Source organism: Amborella trichopoda, chromosome 9, assembly GCF_054954075.1.
Source record: "Amborella trichopoda isolate Santa Cruz 75 chromosome 9, AtrichopodaSantaCruz75HAP2 v2.0, whole genome shotgun sequence".
NCBI lineage: Eukaryota > Viridiplantae > Streptophyta > Magnoliopsida > Amborellales > Amborellaceae > Amborella > Amborella trichopoda.
This window is the reverse complement of record NC_142344.1, coordinates 13,718,594-13,737,405: the sequence shown is the minus strand read 5'-3', so window position 1 is coordinate 13,737,405 and position 18,812 is coordinate 13,718,594. Positions and strand designations below refer to the sequence as shown.

At 37.7% G+C, this 18,812-nt stretch overlaps 1 protein-coding gene across 17 annotated transcripts in view; it reads right to left on the bottom strand.

Moving 5' to 3' along the window:
* Window positions 1–18,812, bottom strand: part of GLA1 (Folylpolyglutamate synthetase family protein) — a 63,969-nt gene that overhangs the window by 20,340 nt on the left and 24,817 nt on the right. For 15 of the 17 annotated variants that reach the window (XR_016040128.1, XR_016040129.1, XR_016040131.1 and 12 more), the window contains exons 4-6: window positions 7,967–8,117; window positions 7,608–7,670; window positions 1,623–1,784 (exon numbers count right to left, since the gene is read on the bottom strand). Coding sequence is in view for 9 of the 17 variants with exons in the window: in XM_088845943.1 (XP_088702069.1) it covers window positions 1,623–1,784; window positions 7,608–7,670; window positions 7,967–8,117 (376 nt within the window). In the remaining 8 variants the exon portion in view is untranslated. Of the gene's footprint in view, window positions 1–1,622; window positions 1,785–7,607; window positions 7,671–7,955; window positions 8,118–18,812 lie in introns of all 17 variants that reach the window. The other 2 variants (XM_088845949.1, XM_088845948.1) reach the window with 1 other exon arrangement.

Here is an 18,812-nt window from a genome sequence, read left to right as displayed (position 1 = left end):
AATTGACCAATAAACAATGAAACCGTGATCCCAAAACATGGATTTCAGTTCCCCCCTCTAACAGTAAATCTAGCAATTGACACTATAGTGCAAAGAAGGCTCTCTCTGTGCACATGTACATGTGTCTTTCTACAGTTGTCATATGTACATGTCGTGCAGAAGTTTGTTGAGCATGTACATTAGTTTGTTGAGACTTTGGCCCTCACTCTCATAGACCTACAACCGCACACACGAAATCACACAATTCTCATGGCTTACAAAAATCATCTCTTCGACCTCAACAAAGGATGACCCATTATAAATACTTTTCGATTGTGCTACATGCTCATAGGTAAGGGTTTTAGGCCATTAACTGCCCAACCCTTAGTTAGTCAATACAAACACTCCCGCTGAAGTGCAAAATCACTATAGATGTCATTTTTAACATGCTCTCTAAACCTTCAAAGGCCACAAACCCCAACGAAGATTACCTTAACAAAACCATATATATATATATATATATATATATATACAATATTTTAAAAAACGGTCCGCCTGGCACCTAGGAGGCCTGGACCAAAAATCTGCCCTCCTAAACCCAGGCGGCCCTATATGGGCGAATGTACCTGGGTGGGTGCCCAGGACAGATGTACCAAGGCGGGCGCCCGCCTAGGCATTGGACGCCAGGCAAGCCGCCTAAGGGCCGCCTAGCTTTTTTTGAAACCTTGTATATACATGGAAAAGCATCCCGTACACATCATATGGACGGGTGGAAGCGTAACAAAAATTGATTTCATATTTTATTTTTATTTTAAATAAAATATTTATCTAGATTTTTGGTTGTAGGTCTATTTTTATAAAGGGAACTAAATAAAAACGATTAATAAATTTTATTCAAAATATTTTGTTATTATATATATGGAAAAAGTTTACATAAGGGTGAGGCCCTAAACAATCAACTTAATGCATACCTCAAAAATTCACTAGAAGATGTTGTTTTGAAGCTGAAAAACCCTCAATTCGATCATCTCCACCTCAAGATGTATGGACACGAGATAAAATACATCTCAAGTCTTAGAAATAGTGCATCTTGTAATGTATTATCTGGACCGTCAATTTTCAAGTATTCAAGGATCTGCTCGATCTACACTACTTTCGAATCTTTAAATTTTATAATTAAAGACGAAAATAAATTTTCAGAGCATCATAAAGATTTCTGATACTGAAACAACATATTTTCAGCACTATTAACTTATTTTCAGCCAAAAAAGGTGCGCTTTACTTTGATTTATATATATATATATATATATATATATATATATATATATATATATATATATATATATATATATATATATAACTATTACATAGACACAAATACAAAAAAAAATCATCATGTTGATCTAATTATGAAATAAAGATAAAAGCAAATAGCCTCTATTTCATGCGAATTCACCCAAAAGAGTGCATAGAACCTTCCTATCATATGTAACATGCATGAGCAGACATCAATGACAACTACAGTACCAAATGTTGAAACTCAGAAAATCAGCAATGCCGATCATCCACAATTGATAACATCAGAATAAGCAAACACATGCGCATGTGTAATAAAAATGCCCAAGAAATGAGAAGAACGTAACTGGGCACCCTTGTTTGATGATTCCCGACTTTGCAATCGCAATGCTTTCAAGAGACCCACCCAAAGCTGCCATATGCTCTTCGCCTATGTTTGTTATGATGGATACTGCAAGTTTTGAGCTGCATATGACATTGGTTGCATCTCTTGCTCCCCCAAGGCCAGCCTGTTATTACAAAGTTAAGTTGAATTTCTCAAGTTCAATGCCGATCCACATTGAACTGGTTCCATGTTTAAGCTTCCAAAAAGATACTACTAAAGTAGAACTATATATAGAGAGATGTCAGGTATCCAAGACTGGACACTGCATACCCTGGTAAACTACATAACAACAAGAAACTTTATAACCAGGATAGTAAACTTCAGACAGCATCAACACATTATTTGATGTCTAATTTTACAGATGAAATGTGCCTTTAAAGCTCAATACATAGAGATAAAAAGTTCAATACAAATTACTTTTATCTCTTAGCCAGTCTAACCAGATTTTCCAGGGGAGGTTAACAATCCATCTCAATTATAAGATACAGCTAAAATACTGATTGCCAAAAATATGTACAGGAGTAAGCATCTGAGATGCAACAGCCAGCAGTGGCTTTATACATTTGGAAGAAAGTCAGGTATGGATTCTTTGAAAGAAGTCACCATTACAAGTAGGATAAACTGCCACTTTTAGAAAACTATGGTTTGTCATAAAGCGAAACTGATAGAAAAGTGCCTTTCTGCAGTTTTGGGATCCACACAAGAAGTCGAAACATAGAGAAGTGAGGTGAAAAAGCAAGCCCAATAATCATTCTCCATCACTGAGTGACCATGCAAGGAATATGTTGGAGTTCAATGAACCATGGACTAAAGAATGAGCGATATCTTCTTTCGCACGGAAGGCGTTGATGTTTATGGCACCAAACAGGAAGACGATTATCACACAGAGCAGATGGTAAAGGAATATGACAACCCTCCTGTAGAGATTATATCCCCAAGATTCTTCCACCTTGGAAATACAAACAAGCAGATGTTCTGCTATCTCTACAAGCTCTCTCCCCCTCCTCAAAATGAAAGTTTTGTGTTGGAATATCGGGGATTGGGATATTCCTCGACAGAGAGAGCTTCCTTAGTACTTTGCTGTAAGTCCTCCCCTGAGATCATCACAGTTATTAAGACTTTAGTCAGGTCCCTCGGCGTTGGCCTTGGTGCACCAATTATGGGGCAGAAACTTTTGCCAATGGGATGTGCTACATGCCGAGGGAGCCTCGAGAGGGATCTAGGTGGACCCCTAATGCCTCACTAAATCAGCATACATTGGCCGGTTCTATGTTCCAGTCTCATTCTCGGATGGTCCTGTGGATTGCGACTGGAAGCTTAAGCCCAATATAATAGATGCCCTATGGTGTAATTAGACAAATTAGCAGATTTATCGCCCACCTGATGGTGCTTTGGGGGGGGGGGGGGTGTGGGTTGTTTAAATGTGACCTGTTGAACCTTAATAGAATTAGGATCACTGTTAGTATGTCAGCACTCTCTGATTTTGCTTTCAGACAACTTAGTGGACCTTTCCTTAATGAGGTCTCATATACTAAGGCCAAATAACACTGAGAATTCCTCCCCTCTCTAAGATGGACCGGTTTTTCATCAACCTAGAGTGGAAAGATAGACTTCCTGTGGAGTCCATTCAAGGGCTTCACCAAAACCAATCTCTGACCAGACTCCAATTCTGCCAGAGTCACAGTCGATCAAGGCCAATAACACTGAGAATTCCTCCCTCTCTAAGTTGGACCGGTTTTTCATCAACCTAGAGTGGGAAGATAGATTTCCTAGAGTCCATTCAAGGGCTTCACCAAAGCCAATATCTGACCAAACTCCAATTCTGCCAGAGTCACAGTCGATCACAAGCTCTTCAGGTTTGAGATGACAGGGCTCGAAGATAGAGCCCTTCGCGACCTCTTACCCCCTTGGTGGTCGTCCTATGTAGTTGAAAGGTGGGAGGCAGGTTTTAGGTTATGCAAGAAGTGGCAGATGCTAAAGCGTTGTCTTAAAACAGGAGCCGCCTGCAGTTTTGAGACTTCCAATATAAGAAAGAATCCTACTTTTGAAGACAAAGGAATTAAAAGGGTGAGGAGATCAGAAGACATAGCAGTTATGAGCCTTCCAATATAAGAAAGAATCCTACTTTTGAAGACCAAGGAATTAAAAGGGTAAGGAGATCAGAAGACATAATCGACTACCATAGGGTTCTAACTAAAACAAGAGAAGATAAATTGGCAACAGGGATCTGCGATTAAATGGCTCAAGGAGGGTGATAAAAAACAGCTTTTTTTTATAAAATAGAAAACTGTGGGAGAAGGGCCAATGCAATAAGATCAAAGTTGGTGATATAATCTCTGATGATCCTCAGTCAATGGGTTCATCATTAATTACTTCCAAATTTTATTTTCTAGGTAATCTGACATGCCTTACATCACTAATCTTGTCTTTCAGCATGTCCCTAATGAGATGGGTGAATGGTTAGAGTGGCCCTTCTCAAAATTGGAGATCCGAAGGGTGGTATTCAAATTGGCTAATTATCAGGCACCATGTCCGGATGGATTTCCAATGATGCTCTTCCATCATTTCTGGGATACTATATCCCTGAATTGTAGGCGGGATGTTCAAAATTCTATCAAAGGGACATTATTAATTGGAATCTGAGTCAACTTTTATTAGTTTTGTACCAAAGGTCCAGGTCCAAGGGCCAAAAAGCTAAAGCATTTTTCAAGCCAATTAGTTTGCTAAATAGCTCCGACAAATATTAGCTAACATTCTACCTACTCAACTCAGGAGGGCTCCAAGGTGGGTTGTGTTGTCTTCATAGGGTGCCTTTATAAAGGAGCACATCTTGGATAACGTGATGATTACTCATGAAGCTATCCATTCTTGGCATCTAAGATCCCAAACGTAGTAGTCAGACTGGGAGAAAGCTTATGATCATGTGAACTGGACCTCCAACATCAAGTTGTTGATCTCAAGGCTTTGGTAGTAGGAGGCAAAATTGGATCTCGAGCAGTGTTTGCACGTTGCTCCTCCCCACACAAAACACACAAAAAAAAATTGCGATTCAAATCATTGATACTTCTCATCTAGGGGTCTTTGCCAAGGAGATCGAATCTTTTCTTTTTTTCATTCTGGTTTCGACCCTTGATCCTGTCGAGCCACCCCTCCCGACAATTTCTCATTTCTCGATTTTATGCCTACGAGCAAAGCTTAATAGTGGCTTGTCTAGCCTACACAAGCCAGTGGTAGCTTGCTCTTGCTCTGCTATGAAGATGCACACAAGCCAATCGCTCCGCTAGGTAGCCAAGTCTATCTCCCTTGTTCACAATTGTAGGAGAGATATTCAGTAAGTCTATCTCAAAATTATACACAAGGTTTCAAAAAACGCTACGGCTTGCCTGGTGCCTAGCGCCCAACGCCTAGGCGCCCCGTAGTTTTAAAAAAATGAGAAACGCCTTACGGCCCTGGGCACCCTCCTAGGCGCTCGCCTAGCCCACCTGGGCACCCGCCCAGGTACATCCGCCTGTGTAGGGCTGCCTAGGTTTAGGAGGGCGGACTTTTGGTCCAGGCCGCGTAGGCGCCTAGCAGACCGTTTTTTAAAACATTGATTATACAACCACCTCCTCAAAGGGTTCTCCTCTTCCAAGGATCCACAAATGACCCATTTATACACATGTATTTTGTGATGCAGACCTCCAGTAAGTGGACAACCTTTGGTTGTTCTTGAGATGCTTTTAACTATCAAAAAGTCTCAAGATCAACCATGCCAAGACTAATATGACTTGGCATTTGCCTGTCACGTAACAACGACTAGTGTTGGCCAAGAACCTCGGTTGCAAGGTTGAGAACTTGCCCTCCAAATATCTTGGTCTTCCTCTATGCCCAGGCCAGCTGAGGAAGAGTCAATGGGATAGAGTCATGGAGAAATTTCGAGAGAAATCAATGCTTGGAATGTCAGGTACTCCATATTTGTCACTAGGGGGTGGATTATACTCATCAAAGCTACTTTGTCTAATACTATATTATTTAATAAGTCCCATTTTAAGATGCCTATGGCTGTTCTAAAGAGAATATTTGATAAGGTATTTTATTTTGTCAAGGTTTGGAACTCACAAAAATTTCACTAAGTCAGCTAGGAAATGGTTTGTAACTCAAAGGACGGGGGATTTAGTATTTGAAGATTTTATGAATGCAACTCCACCTCAATATCAAAATGGTGGTTGACATTAACAAGTCAAAATCGCCACCTTTGGTAGCAAGTAGTAGAAACAAATGGCCTTGATGAGTTGGGATGGCTTATGATTTGTCATGCAAGTGTGCACATCTGAGTTGCTTGGAGGGGCATCGTTTCAGTTTGTAATGAGTTCACCTAACATTCATTTTATTGCAAAGAATGGTGACCACATAAGATTGTGGAGGGATCTTTGGGTATGAGAGACTACCACTTAAAGGCAATTCCATAGACTTTTTACGTTCACACTAGAACCAAGCTAGCAACAAATTTACCATTAATATGTCTACTTCCTGACTGGATAATCTTTTATTTCTTTTGCAAGAAGAGCTTTTATTTTATTTTATTTTCTTTTCTTTTGGTCCATGTTTGAGCAATGATTTAGTCATATGAAATTTTGTACATTTCTCTTATACTATCAATACAAACGTTATATATCCTTCATCATCATCATCATCATCATCATCATCAGAGCCTTATCTCAACTATTTGGGGTCGGCTACACGAATCCGGGTCCGCCATTCTGCTCTATCAAGGGTCATACCCTTAATAAAACAATAAGTCCCCACATCTTTCCTCACCACTTCCATCTATGTCCTTTTGAGTCTTCCCCTTGTCCTTTTAGAGTACCCAAATCACACCTCCTAATAAAGAAAATTCCGTTGTCGGGATTTGAACCTAGGTCTATTGGGTGAGAGCCGAGTATCCTAACAATCTAGACTACAATGAAAAAAATCGATGACTCAGGCCTAGACTTGATTGGTCACGCAAACCCGGCAAGATACCAGGTCCAATTTCGAAACTCCAAGATTCTAATGAGTTTCACTAGGCAAAGAAACTTACTCTATAATTTCTTTAGAGACTCGGCTTCGTCAGACAACTAATTTGGGTCAGTTCCATGTTTTAAATCACTGATCTTAAGTTTTGTACACAAAGTCTTGCATTTACATAATTTGCAATATACGAAGATTTAACTTAATTGTCCATATGGGAATGTGCATACCTAGAGACAGAGGGGCATTAATCAGGGTCACATTTCCTCGTACTTTACTTCATTTCTAATCCAATCTAGAGCCAGCAACATACATAATAAGGAGAGAAGTAATCTTTTTTTCTTATGGCTAACACAATTTCATTGAATAAAAAACGAACTTACAAGTATATGTCATTTGCAAAATTGAGATGGAAAAGTCTTTGAATATTGAAATGAGATATGAGATAATAATATCTTTATGAAGCCCTAAATCTATTACCAAGACGCATAAAAAAATTATAAAAACTTCCTTAATGAAAGCATTTTTCATAATCTCATATATAATAAGTATCCACGGATTAATAAACACCCTAACCAAGAAAACGACCAAAATATTCTTCTACAAAAAAACATGGTACATCCAAAGTCATAATATTCCATGTCATCATCATCATTACAATACAAGTGTTATCCTAATTATTTGGGGTCGGCTAAATGAATCATACTCCTCCATTATTCTCTATCAAGGGCCATACAAAAGTCATGCAACAAGGGGAAAAAAAGAAGAAGAAGAGCTTTCTGGATATATATGAGGAGAATGAATCGCTGTCTAAGGGTACGCAAGAAGCCAAAACCTTAAGGAAATATTCACCATAATACCCAAAGTTTTCATTCTAGTCATCGATTTAAGCAATTGAAAGACCGCTTATTATCACACTACACCTCCACGTAAAAGTATAAGTTGCAAATATGTTTACCTCAACTACAGCTATATCAACATTCTCTTGAGCAAATAGAGTAAACGCAAGGGCAGTGAGAACCTGAAAATTCAATTAAAAAGTAATGTATTAAACATAGACAACTAAAAGCATGCTTTCATGACAAATTAAGAATAAAAAATACAAGTTATTCACAATGTAGGGGGGGGGGGGGGAAAGAGAGAGAGAGACATAGAGAGAGAAGTGCCCCAAGGCTGCAACATTAGGCAAGGGCATTGCTTCCACCAAAGAAAATAAAAATGAACCAACACTTCATGGTTATCTAAAAGGTTTAACCACAGCCTACAAAAGTTTCACTCCTTTGTACATGTGAAGCTTGCAACTCACATTATTAGTACCTCAAAATGCGTTAGAAACCCCTGTTCCAATTCTAATGAAAGATTAAGAATATTTCTGACATCAGAAAGAAGATTTTTTAGATCCCCAGCTGATACAGGCTCATCCTTCCTGCCAACTGAAATCCGTTCTCTAAGAGTCCAAAGATGTGGGCTGCAAAGAATGTATAATGTCAGTGATATCAGAGGTTCCATGGAACATGGAAAGCTAGGAAGAGCTCAAATGTTTTCCATAATCAAGAGTATCTACTAATAACTTTCATTTGTAAGATGCCATTACTTATTATGATTAGCGACATACTAACGACACAAGGCAGCCTCATAAAAGGTTACTTGATAAATGCCAGAACTTGAAATATGGGGAAACAAGCAAAAATCATGAGGACAAATAGATTCTAAAAAATTAACAAACTGCATAGATGAAGAAAATTTTGAAAGATCAAATAAACTTTTGAATAATAATATCCATTAAGAGCCCTAAAAACAGAGAAGAAGGAAAGTTGAGAAGAAAGAAAAATTCCCATTGGGGTCCCAACTCCATATATGCTGTTGTATCCTTGTGGTACAGTAAATTTTAACAGAGGTCCAATAGATACAACTAAGAAAACGATTGATGCAGGAAAATTTGAGGGACCAGTAAAAACAACAAGGAGCAAAGCCAAACACAAGCATAATTCAAACAAACCTAGGGTTTCTTCTCCATAACCCAAGTTAGGTTCCAAAAGCCTAAGCTTTTCTCTCTTTCAATTTCTAAAAATCATGTGGAATTGTCCCCCGCAAGGCCCCACAAACCTCTTATATATTATAATTTAATATTCAAAGACATTACATGTCCATACAATGATTAAAATGATCTATATATCTTAACATAAATTTAAATTTCATAATGACAGTTTTACCCCTGTAAACAGTACTTGTGACTAGTACTTGTAAAGTAAATAAAAAAATAAAAACCCTAGAATCCCTAAAAAACTTAAAAACCCTAGAAATCAACCCTAAAACTAAGACTACAATATACATCCTTTAAAGTTGAATAAAAATAAAAAATAAGAATTATTTTTCCCTCGATCATTCTCTCCTTGTTGGAGAAAACTCGTCTTCGAATTTTGAAATTGGGGCTAATCCGACAACATTCTTCAACTCGAATATTGTAAACATGATCGTGGGACTTGTGGGTTACTGCACAAATCAAAACACCATGATTGCACATTAGAACTGAGAAACCCTCGAGGAAAGGGTCATTGTATGTCGGTAGAATATTTTTAATCACATAAATCTGTTGAAATTGCATCACTTCAGCCATGTAACCTACTGAATTTGCCTAGACTCAGCTCTAGAACACACCACGGGTTCATCTTTGAGATCAGTGACTAAACCAACAACTTCCCCTATCAATTCTTCTTTGAGTCTTTCATCTTTTTCCTTGTCAAACACTAATTCAACCATAAAATATTGATCATCATCGTAGATTGGATCTCCTACAAGAATCTCATCCTCCAAATCGAAAACCCTAGACTGTCATTCCCCATATCTAGGTATTCTATCACTATCCTCATCACTCGACTCCCCATGTGGAGCGCAAAAGTGAAAAGGCTTTTCTCAAGATCCTCTTGGGCTGAAAGATCATTGTCTTGCCTATTATTGAGGCTCGCGAACTGTTGCGCCAGTTGCTATACTTACCTTTCAAGTTTTTAATTCTGTCATCTATAGGATCACGGAGTGGATCTACGAAAATCCCCCTTTTACGGCCCCTTCTCGCTGCCATGGGTTCATCGCAATCACAAACCTTAGGCAAATAATCAAAAAAAAAAACCGTTGAAATCAACAAGATCTAGGTTGTTTTGGCAAAACTTTGGCCAAAATCAACAAACCTTAAAAGCCCACTGTAACTTCCCTGCTTTGTTGTTGACCTAGGGCACCAAAAAATTGATGCTACAATAACTTCGTACATTGCTACAGTACTTTCCGTGTAGATCGCAGGCTCTGATACCGATTTGATGTAGGAAAATTTAAAGGAACAATAAAAACAGCAAGGAGCAATGCCAAACACAAGCATAATTTAAAGAAACCTAGGGTTTTCTTCTCCATACCCCAAGTTAGGGTTCTAAAAGCCTAAGCTTTTGTCTTTCAAATTCTAAAAATCATATGGCACGGTCCCTCTCAAGGCCCCAAAAACCTCTTATATATCATAATTCAATGCTTAAAGACATTATATGTCCATACAATGATTTAAATGACCCATATATATTCTATGAGGACTTATGCCCTCACTGAGATTATGGCCTTTAATAAAGTAGAATGGAGAACCAAGATTCATGTAGCCAACCCCAATTGGTTGGGAAAAGGCTAAAATGATGATGATGATATATATCCTAACATAAACTTCCTACTGACAGTTTTACCGCAGTGAATAGAAATCATGAATAGTACTTATGAAGTAAATAAAATAAAAAATAAAACCCTAGAATCTGTAAAAAACTTAAAAACCTAGAAATAAACCTTAAAGTTAAAACTATAATATAAATCCTTTAAAGTTGAATAAAAACAAAAAATAAGAATAATTTTTCCCTCCATCCAAGACACACTGCACATAAATTACAATTTTGTTCAGAACCTTTGAAATTTCAACCTCAACTTGGTGTATGGATTAAAAACATGTCCAACCACTCTACACTCTAAACAAAATCCATGCGGGCAGCAAGGAGATGCCATGTGCCAAAAAGCAATGAAGTCAGTTTTGACTAGCAGAATGCTCCATTTAAATGAGCCTAACATTGGACCGTGATACATTCCATTACTATTGTTAGAAGTCCGTTTTCAAATTCTTATTTCTCTTTCATTTCAAGTAATAGGATCTATACGTCCTATTTCAGTTTGTATGGCCAGATTTGAGAGGTGCGTGAGACCCCATTGGGACTCTCATGTCACTCTCTCCCTCTTTCCTTTCCTCATTCTCTCCCTTCTCTGACATGGTATCAAAGCAATGATCATTTTCTTCCCTCTTGCTTTTCTTTTCTATCCTAAAATATTTCTTTCCTTTTAATCTTCTCCTTCTTGATATTCTTTTCAAACCTCAAAAAAAAAAAAATCTCCTGTTTTAATCTTCTCCCTCTTGATTTTCTATACATTAACAAAAAAAAAGTGGGGTTACTGAGAGAAGTGGCTATGTGGAATTCAAGGCAATAGAATATGAATATTAGTTAATATGAATTTCACATACAAGTGCTGCAAAACACTTATGTAATTACGAAACAAAACACTAAATTCAACCTAGGACCTTTACTTTTACTTCAAATTTTAAAAAATACAATCCAGGAACGAAGATCAAGCTTCTACTAACAATTATAATACAAATATTGCTCATAGAAAATAAAAAAAATATGCAAATAAGATTGAAAAATAAAAGCTAACAACCAGGAAGACTTACGAGAATATGCGTAGGGATCACTGCCATCGAACTTAAGACACCCCACACCCGATTTCTTGACCATGGTGCACTTCGATCCTATTGGTCTTTGCTGATTTTTCGGAGCCAGGAAGCTTCCTTAGGCAATACTTCTCAAAATAGGGTTTTAGAGAGCGTACAGCACAATTAGGACTTACTAGAACCCCTTTTAGAACAATTAGGGCAAATTCCATAAAGGCACCTCCTTTTCCTGGGGCTGGGCATGCTCCTCTCTTCAAACCCTATCTAGGGTTAAGCATGCCACCCCCATTTTTCTTATGGGTGCCGTGCTACTTAAGGGGAGAGAGAGAGAGAGATAGACATGAGATGACAGAGTGGAGCATGGAGGAGAGAGAAATCGAGAGAAAGAGAGAGGCTTGAGAATTGTGTAGAGACTGAAGGAGATTTCCCTCCTGAAATTTAGAAAATCTGTGACGTAAAGAAGAACTAAATCGGAGCCATCCATCTCATAAATCAGCCATCATGATTCAGGGAGGAATATAAGGAAACTATCCCCTTAATCTTTGACCCATATCCACTTCTTGTCTAACTAGGATAAAACTAATCTAAAAACAAAAAAACAATGCAACTTCTTTTTTTATCTCTTTAAAATTGTAAGAAGTCAAAATAAAATATTTTGGTAAAAACTAATTCCCACATAAAATACGTACATAGAATCTTCTTTTGAAAAGAAAAAGATCATCTAACATAAAACATAGGGAAAACATCTTCATATCCCCTATTTTTGGATTTCATTTTTTGATAAACCCAAAGTTTCAAAAGATATCTTCTAACCCCCTAGCCTCTTTAAACCTATTTTTTAACCTAAACAAATGTGAAAAGGACATGCTCTTTCTAAACCCAATCCTTTCTCTCTTTTCACTTATATACCCCAAACTTCTCTTTTTCTCTCTTCCCGCTTCTCTCTATCTCTCTCCTCATGTGTTTCTCCGAACACCTCTCTCTCTTTCTGCTAACCTCTCACATCAATGAAGCCGTTCTCTCTCTATAGAAGTTTGAGAAGATGGCTTTTAGAAAAAGCATGTCTTTTTAGATTTGTTTGGCCTAAAAAAACAGGTTTAAATTAGCTCAAGGGGTTAGAAAAAATAAAATCTACAATTTTTATGTCCCAAAATATCTTTTAAAACATTGGTCTATTGTGAAATGAAACTTAAAAATAGGAGCTTTGAAGATATTTTTCCTAAAACATAGAGTAGAGGCCGTGCCACCCTTATGGGTGACATGTGGCACCCATGGGCTCCACATCCCACCTATGAGGTGTGTCGCACATGTGGGCCTAGATCCTCACAATCACAATTTCGAAGATACACTTCTTAGGGTTTTTAGTGCTGAAAATTTCTAAAAATTCTGAAAATTTCTACAATTCACATGAACATTTCTAGCAATAAAAAATTAAGTACCTAGAAGTAGATTGGTACCAATGGGTCAAAATAAGTGACTATAGGGGCACTCTATCCAACCCATTAATTGTGATTCTCTACTGTCTTCTCAAACCAATCCAACCAAACCCATGACCACAGTCTAATGCAGGGGCTCATGATTGGCTCAAAACTAGCCAATAAATAGTGGAAACACTATCCCAGAATGTGGATTACAATTCCCCTCCCTTAAGAACGAGTCAGGCACACATTATTATAGTGCAAGGGGACTCTCTTTATGCACATTACACCTATCCCTTTCCAGGGTTTGCTTCTCGATAACGCAATTGTCATATATACATGTCGTGCGGAAGTTTTTAAAGATGTAGCCCTTGCTCTCACCCGCCTACATCCGCATGTAGGAGACCAGACAGCTTTCCTGGTCTACAATCCATCCCTGGGCAACTCCCTGACCTCAACAAGGGATAACCCTCTACCCTTTTCGGTAGTGCCATATGCCTAACCCCTAGGCAGTCGATACACACTCCCACTGAAGTGTATAATCCACTATAAACAATATACACAAGCTCTCACGGCCTTTAAAGGCCTCAAACCCCAACAGTTACTTTGTAGGGTTGTTCAATCTGAACCCTAGGGTGGTTTCCTTTTTTTTTCCGAATAAATCCATATGTGTCTCCATTTAATGTGGTGATGTTGTTGTTCATGTGATTCTTCTTTTGAGATTGAGATCAATAGAGGAATCCTTACCTACTTTCGAGGTTTGTGGGAAACCATGGATGATTCGCTGAAATTCTCTCAAAAACCCGAAGTTATTAGAATGGACAGGTGCTACCATAGTCTACTCAAATTGTGGCAGCATGGTGAAGCTTAGATTCGGATAATGTGGTGCTACCACAGTTTGGTCAAAATATGAGAAAGTGGCTGATGATAAGTATTTCTCTCTCATTTTTTTTAATAATAAAATAACTATTCCTAGCATTCTACTAGGCTAGGTGTGAGTGATTATATTTGGCTGACCCTAGTTGGCCCCTTTATCTTTTATTTCCTAAACTCATGAAACCATTGACCTTCAATCTTCCTAAACATGTAGGGATACAAATTACTTCAATAAAATGAAATGAGTACAATTATGTTGTATAAGCTCAATCTATAAAAGTATCCGTTGGTGCTAGGGAAAAATTGAGATATTTGACAAAGGTCAAGCCTTGTGAGTCTGACAGTAGTTATGAAGAGTGGATGAGTGAGAACTACATAATCATGACTCGGTGGTGGAGTAGCATGAAGCCTCAAATAAGTGCAAATCTAATCTTTCTTAACACCAATAAAGAAATCTAGGACACTCCCAAAGTAACATATTCATTAGATAAGAACATCTCTTGGGTATATAAACTATTTGAGAAAATGTTTCAATTGTAACAAGGCAATAAAAGGGCGCACGAATATTATAGAGCTCTTAGAGGCATGTGGGAAGAGTTGAATCTCCATCAACCTATATAAAGTGATGTAGAATTATAGAGGGAGTAACATGAAGAATCTTAATCTTGAGTACCATCCTGTTCGAGGATAGATTTTGGCAAGCAGTGTGTTTCCCACCGTTAATAATGTATATACACACATTCCACATGTTAACATATCTGCCTTCCCTACACCTTCTAACTCGAGTATTGGTGATGGATCAGCATTAACTACATTTGTGGCGAAAGGTGACAGAGGCAGAGGTAGGGAACGATCATCACTCAACAAGTGCCGTAGTAGACATAATGTAGGCAGGGGTCGTGGAACTTGAAAGTGTACATGTTGACAACATACAAATCATACAATTGATAAGTGATGGGATAAGGGTAAGCTTGCTCGCGCAAACCAAGTTACTTACACATTTGAGGGCGATGATTTTTATCTGAATGGGCCTAGTAATCATCACCTACAGTCGAATTCTACTAGCAAGTCTATTTTGCTTACAAAAGAAGAATATAACAAACTTGCTAAACAAGTACAACAATCTAGTGTCCATCCTTCTACTTCCACTGCCACCCTTGCTCAGGTACTTTTGTGCTTCTTGCATCTCAAAAACATATTATTCGATTTATTGACTCAGAAGCTTCTAACCACATGACTATTGAGTCCTCTACTTTTGTATCTCATGCTAAGTTTATTTCTAATTCCTTTGTTACTTTGGCTGGTGGATCCTTGCCTACTGTGTCCGGACATGTGTATGGTTATGCCTACTTCTTCCCTTTTATTGTCCTATGTGCTAAATGTTCCAAAAGTTCCTTTCAATTTGTTGTCTGTGAGCAAATTAACTAAATGTCTTCACTGCTCTATAACCTTTTACCCCTCTTCTTGTGTCTCTCAGGACCTAAGGACAAGGACGACTATTGACAGCTGGTATGAGTCAGGTGACCTATACTATTCGGATGACAATCTAATTGGTGTTGCTCTTCACTTTGTTGCTTCTACCTTCTTATGGCATTGTCGGTTGGGCCATCCTTCTCTCAATAACTTGAAGTTGTTAGTCCTTCTTTAGAGTTTGTGTCTACTTTATAAAGTGAGGGTTCTCAGTAAGGCAAGCATCATATGGTGTCATTTCGTCCTAGAACTGATACACTGAGACCTGCTCCATTTATAGTGTTCATTATGATATCTGGAGTCCTTCTAGAGTACAAAGTTTGTTTGGCATAAATATTTTGAAACTTTGTGGATGATCATTCACGAATGACATGGCTATATTTCATAAAACAAAGATTCAATTTTTTTTCTTCTGAAAATATAAAAGAAAGATATGAGATTTTCTCCACTTTAATTTTCATAAGGAGATCAAACTAAATTCGATAAGAATGTGTGTATTACGTTATGATAATGCAAGAGTATCTTTCCAGAAAACTTCAAAATTATTTTGCCCATAATAGAATTTTACACCTAACGTCTTGTACATATACTCCTCCACATAATGGGGTTGCTGAAAGAAAAAAAATCAACATTCACTTGAGGTAACCCGTGCTTTGTTGGTTAATATCCATGTTCCAAATATTTATTGGGGATGCCTTGCTGACCTCATGCTATTTAATTAATCGAATGCAATCTTCAGTTATGAGTTGAAAAACACTACACTCTATTCGCTTACCTGATATTTCATTATTTGCTGTTCCTCAATGAGTGTGTATTTGCTTTGTTCATGGGTTGGGTGCTGGCGATGATAAGTTAGATCCTCAATGGGTATTCATTCTTTTAGAAAGGTTATTGATGCTATCATCCTACTTTACGAAAAAAATTTATTCATGTTAATGTTACCTTTTCTGAAATACTCCTTATTTTTCAAAAGAGGGTCGCATGATTGATGCGAATTTCTTTGATCCAGCTCCGGAAAAAGTCTCACAGTCCTCGTCTTTTATAGTTCCTCTTCCTATTCCTAATGATACTTCTTTTCATCCTCAGTTGCCTGGATCAGCTAAACCTATTGCTTCTACACATCATAAATCTCCCTCAAGATCAGTCTATAAAGGTTTACACGAGAAGGAAAGTACAACATGGGCACCCTCCACCGACACAGCCAACCACTCAATCATCATCTTTGCCTACAAATCTACTTCCTGCTTCTGACTCACATTCTACGTCTAGTAATGATAATGCACCTATTGTCATTTGTAAAGGTGTAAGGTCTTGTATTAAACATCTCATTGCTCATTCTGTTACCTTTTACAAATTTGTCCCCATCATATCAAAGTTTTGCTTTAGATCATCTATTTCTATCCCTAAGTCTTATCAGAAAGCACTTTCTTATATTGGGTGGAAAAAAGCAATGGAAGTGGAAATGAATGCACTCAACTTGAATGAATTGTTAGGTTTCGCTGGGTTTATGTAATAAAATATCAGCTAATGGCACCATCAAGAGATTAAAAGCCAAGTTGGTTGCTAAAAGATACGCCCAAACCTTTTGGCATTGATCACTCTGAAACTTTTGCACCTACTGCTAAACTTAATCCAGCTGTGTAGTTATATATGTAGCAGCAAACAAGGGCTGGCCATTGTGGCAACTTAATGTGAAGAATGCCCTCTACATGGTGATTTACAAGAGGAAGTGTCTTTGGAGAAAACCACCTAGGCTTGTTGCTCAAGGAGAGTCAAAAGAGGTATGTAAGCTGAAGAATTACGGTCTAAAACAGCCCCCGCGTGCATGGTTTGAGAAATTTAGTGAAATTTTTGGGGCATACTGATCTCATCATTGCAACCCTGCATATCATCCATGTTTATTTAGAAGCAGGACTCCAGGATAATTGTCTTAGTTGTATATGTTGATAATATTTTCCAGAATACTTGTCTTAGTTGTAATGTTGATGATATTGTCAATATAGGCAATGATCATGAAGAAATCACTCATTTAAAGAAGCACCTAAAACAATATGTTCATAATATTTGGACCAGCTAAGTTATTTTCTAGAAATTGAAGCAGCCAGATCAAAACATGGCATTAGTTAGTACGTGACTGATTCTCTGACAAAGACTAGAATGCTAGGGGCTAAACCATAGTTACCGGAATCTCTCCACCGACCTCGCATTTCCGATTTCGAAACCCGATTCCACGTTTCCGTTAAGGAATATCCACGGAAACCGTTTTTCAGAACCAAGGAAATTTCATTACTTAATTTCGAAATCTCGATTCGACACATCTTCGAAAACCATTTTTCGGAACCAAGGAAAGACGGTTCCTTAATTTTGGAATCTCGATTCAACACATCTTTAGAAACCATTTATCCGAACCAAGGAAACTCGATTTCTTAATTTCAGAATCTTGATCCAACACATCTTTAGAAACTTGAGCCCATTAATTGTGGGTAGACGTTCCCAAACATATTGAATATGGATTTCAATGAGGATTAAATCTTGATTCCATGTCAACTGGAGTAGAACTCTTCTTTCAAATGCTTCTAGTGGTTGCAGGGTTTCATTATTTTACTTGTGCCACCCCAAATGGCCTTTACTTTAAATTTAACATATAAGTGGTAAATACAACACATACAATTAAAACCATGGCGTAGACATAATTCTATTTTGTCTTTATAATAATGAAGTCAAAATAAAAATTTAGAAATACTTGCCTTTTGTATATAATGAATGTAAGCTCAATAGTCAACACAATCACTTTAAAATTTGGGAAACTTCTGAATAAGAGACATCTAATATAGGTTCTAAAGTTGATGAGGCTCAAGAAGTGCTTGTGGCTTTCTTCTCCATAAAAATGAAATCTAGGTTCCTAGTAGGGATCGTCAAATGCATTCCATAGTCCATATTATTCTAAATCTTGATCTCAAACTAGCATATATCTCTGATCCATATACTTCAGAAACTTGATTCCAAATATGTTAGAACCATGGTGCGAAACAACAACATATCTCTGTTCCACATATGTCATAAACTCGATTCCATAGATGTCAGAAACTCGATTCCGCATATTAATGAATCTTGACTCTTGGAGTGTCAATTCCAGGGGGATGGGAATCTCAATTCCAAGGAGGACAGAATCTCGATTTCATATGTGGATGAAACTTGGATCTATTTTGATCGAAACAAGATTATCAAAAACTAAGAATCTCGTTCCTCGCGATTATATTGTACGGACAACAATTCCTAAGACAGGAATCGTCTAGCTGGCCGTGATTCCGGTTCCTAAAACGATTTGGGTTCCCAAGCGTTTCCAACTACTATGGGCTAAATCAGTTGATGCTCCTATGGATTCAAATACAAAATTATTAGCTGATAAGAGGGAGTTGTTTAAGGATCTACGAAAGTATAGAAGACTAGTTGGGATTCATCTGACTATTAGTAGGCTTGATGATGCTTTCTCAGTAAGTATAGTGAATCGGTTAATGCACTCTCAAAAGATTCCTCACTAGGATGATGTTCGTAGAATTTTGAGGTACCTGAAGGGAGCTCCAAGTAGAGGTCTGATTTACAATCAAACAATCATTTGATCATTGAGGGTTATTCAGATGCTGATTGGGCAGCTTCA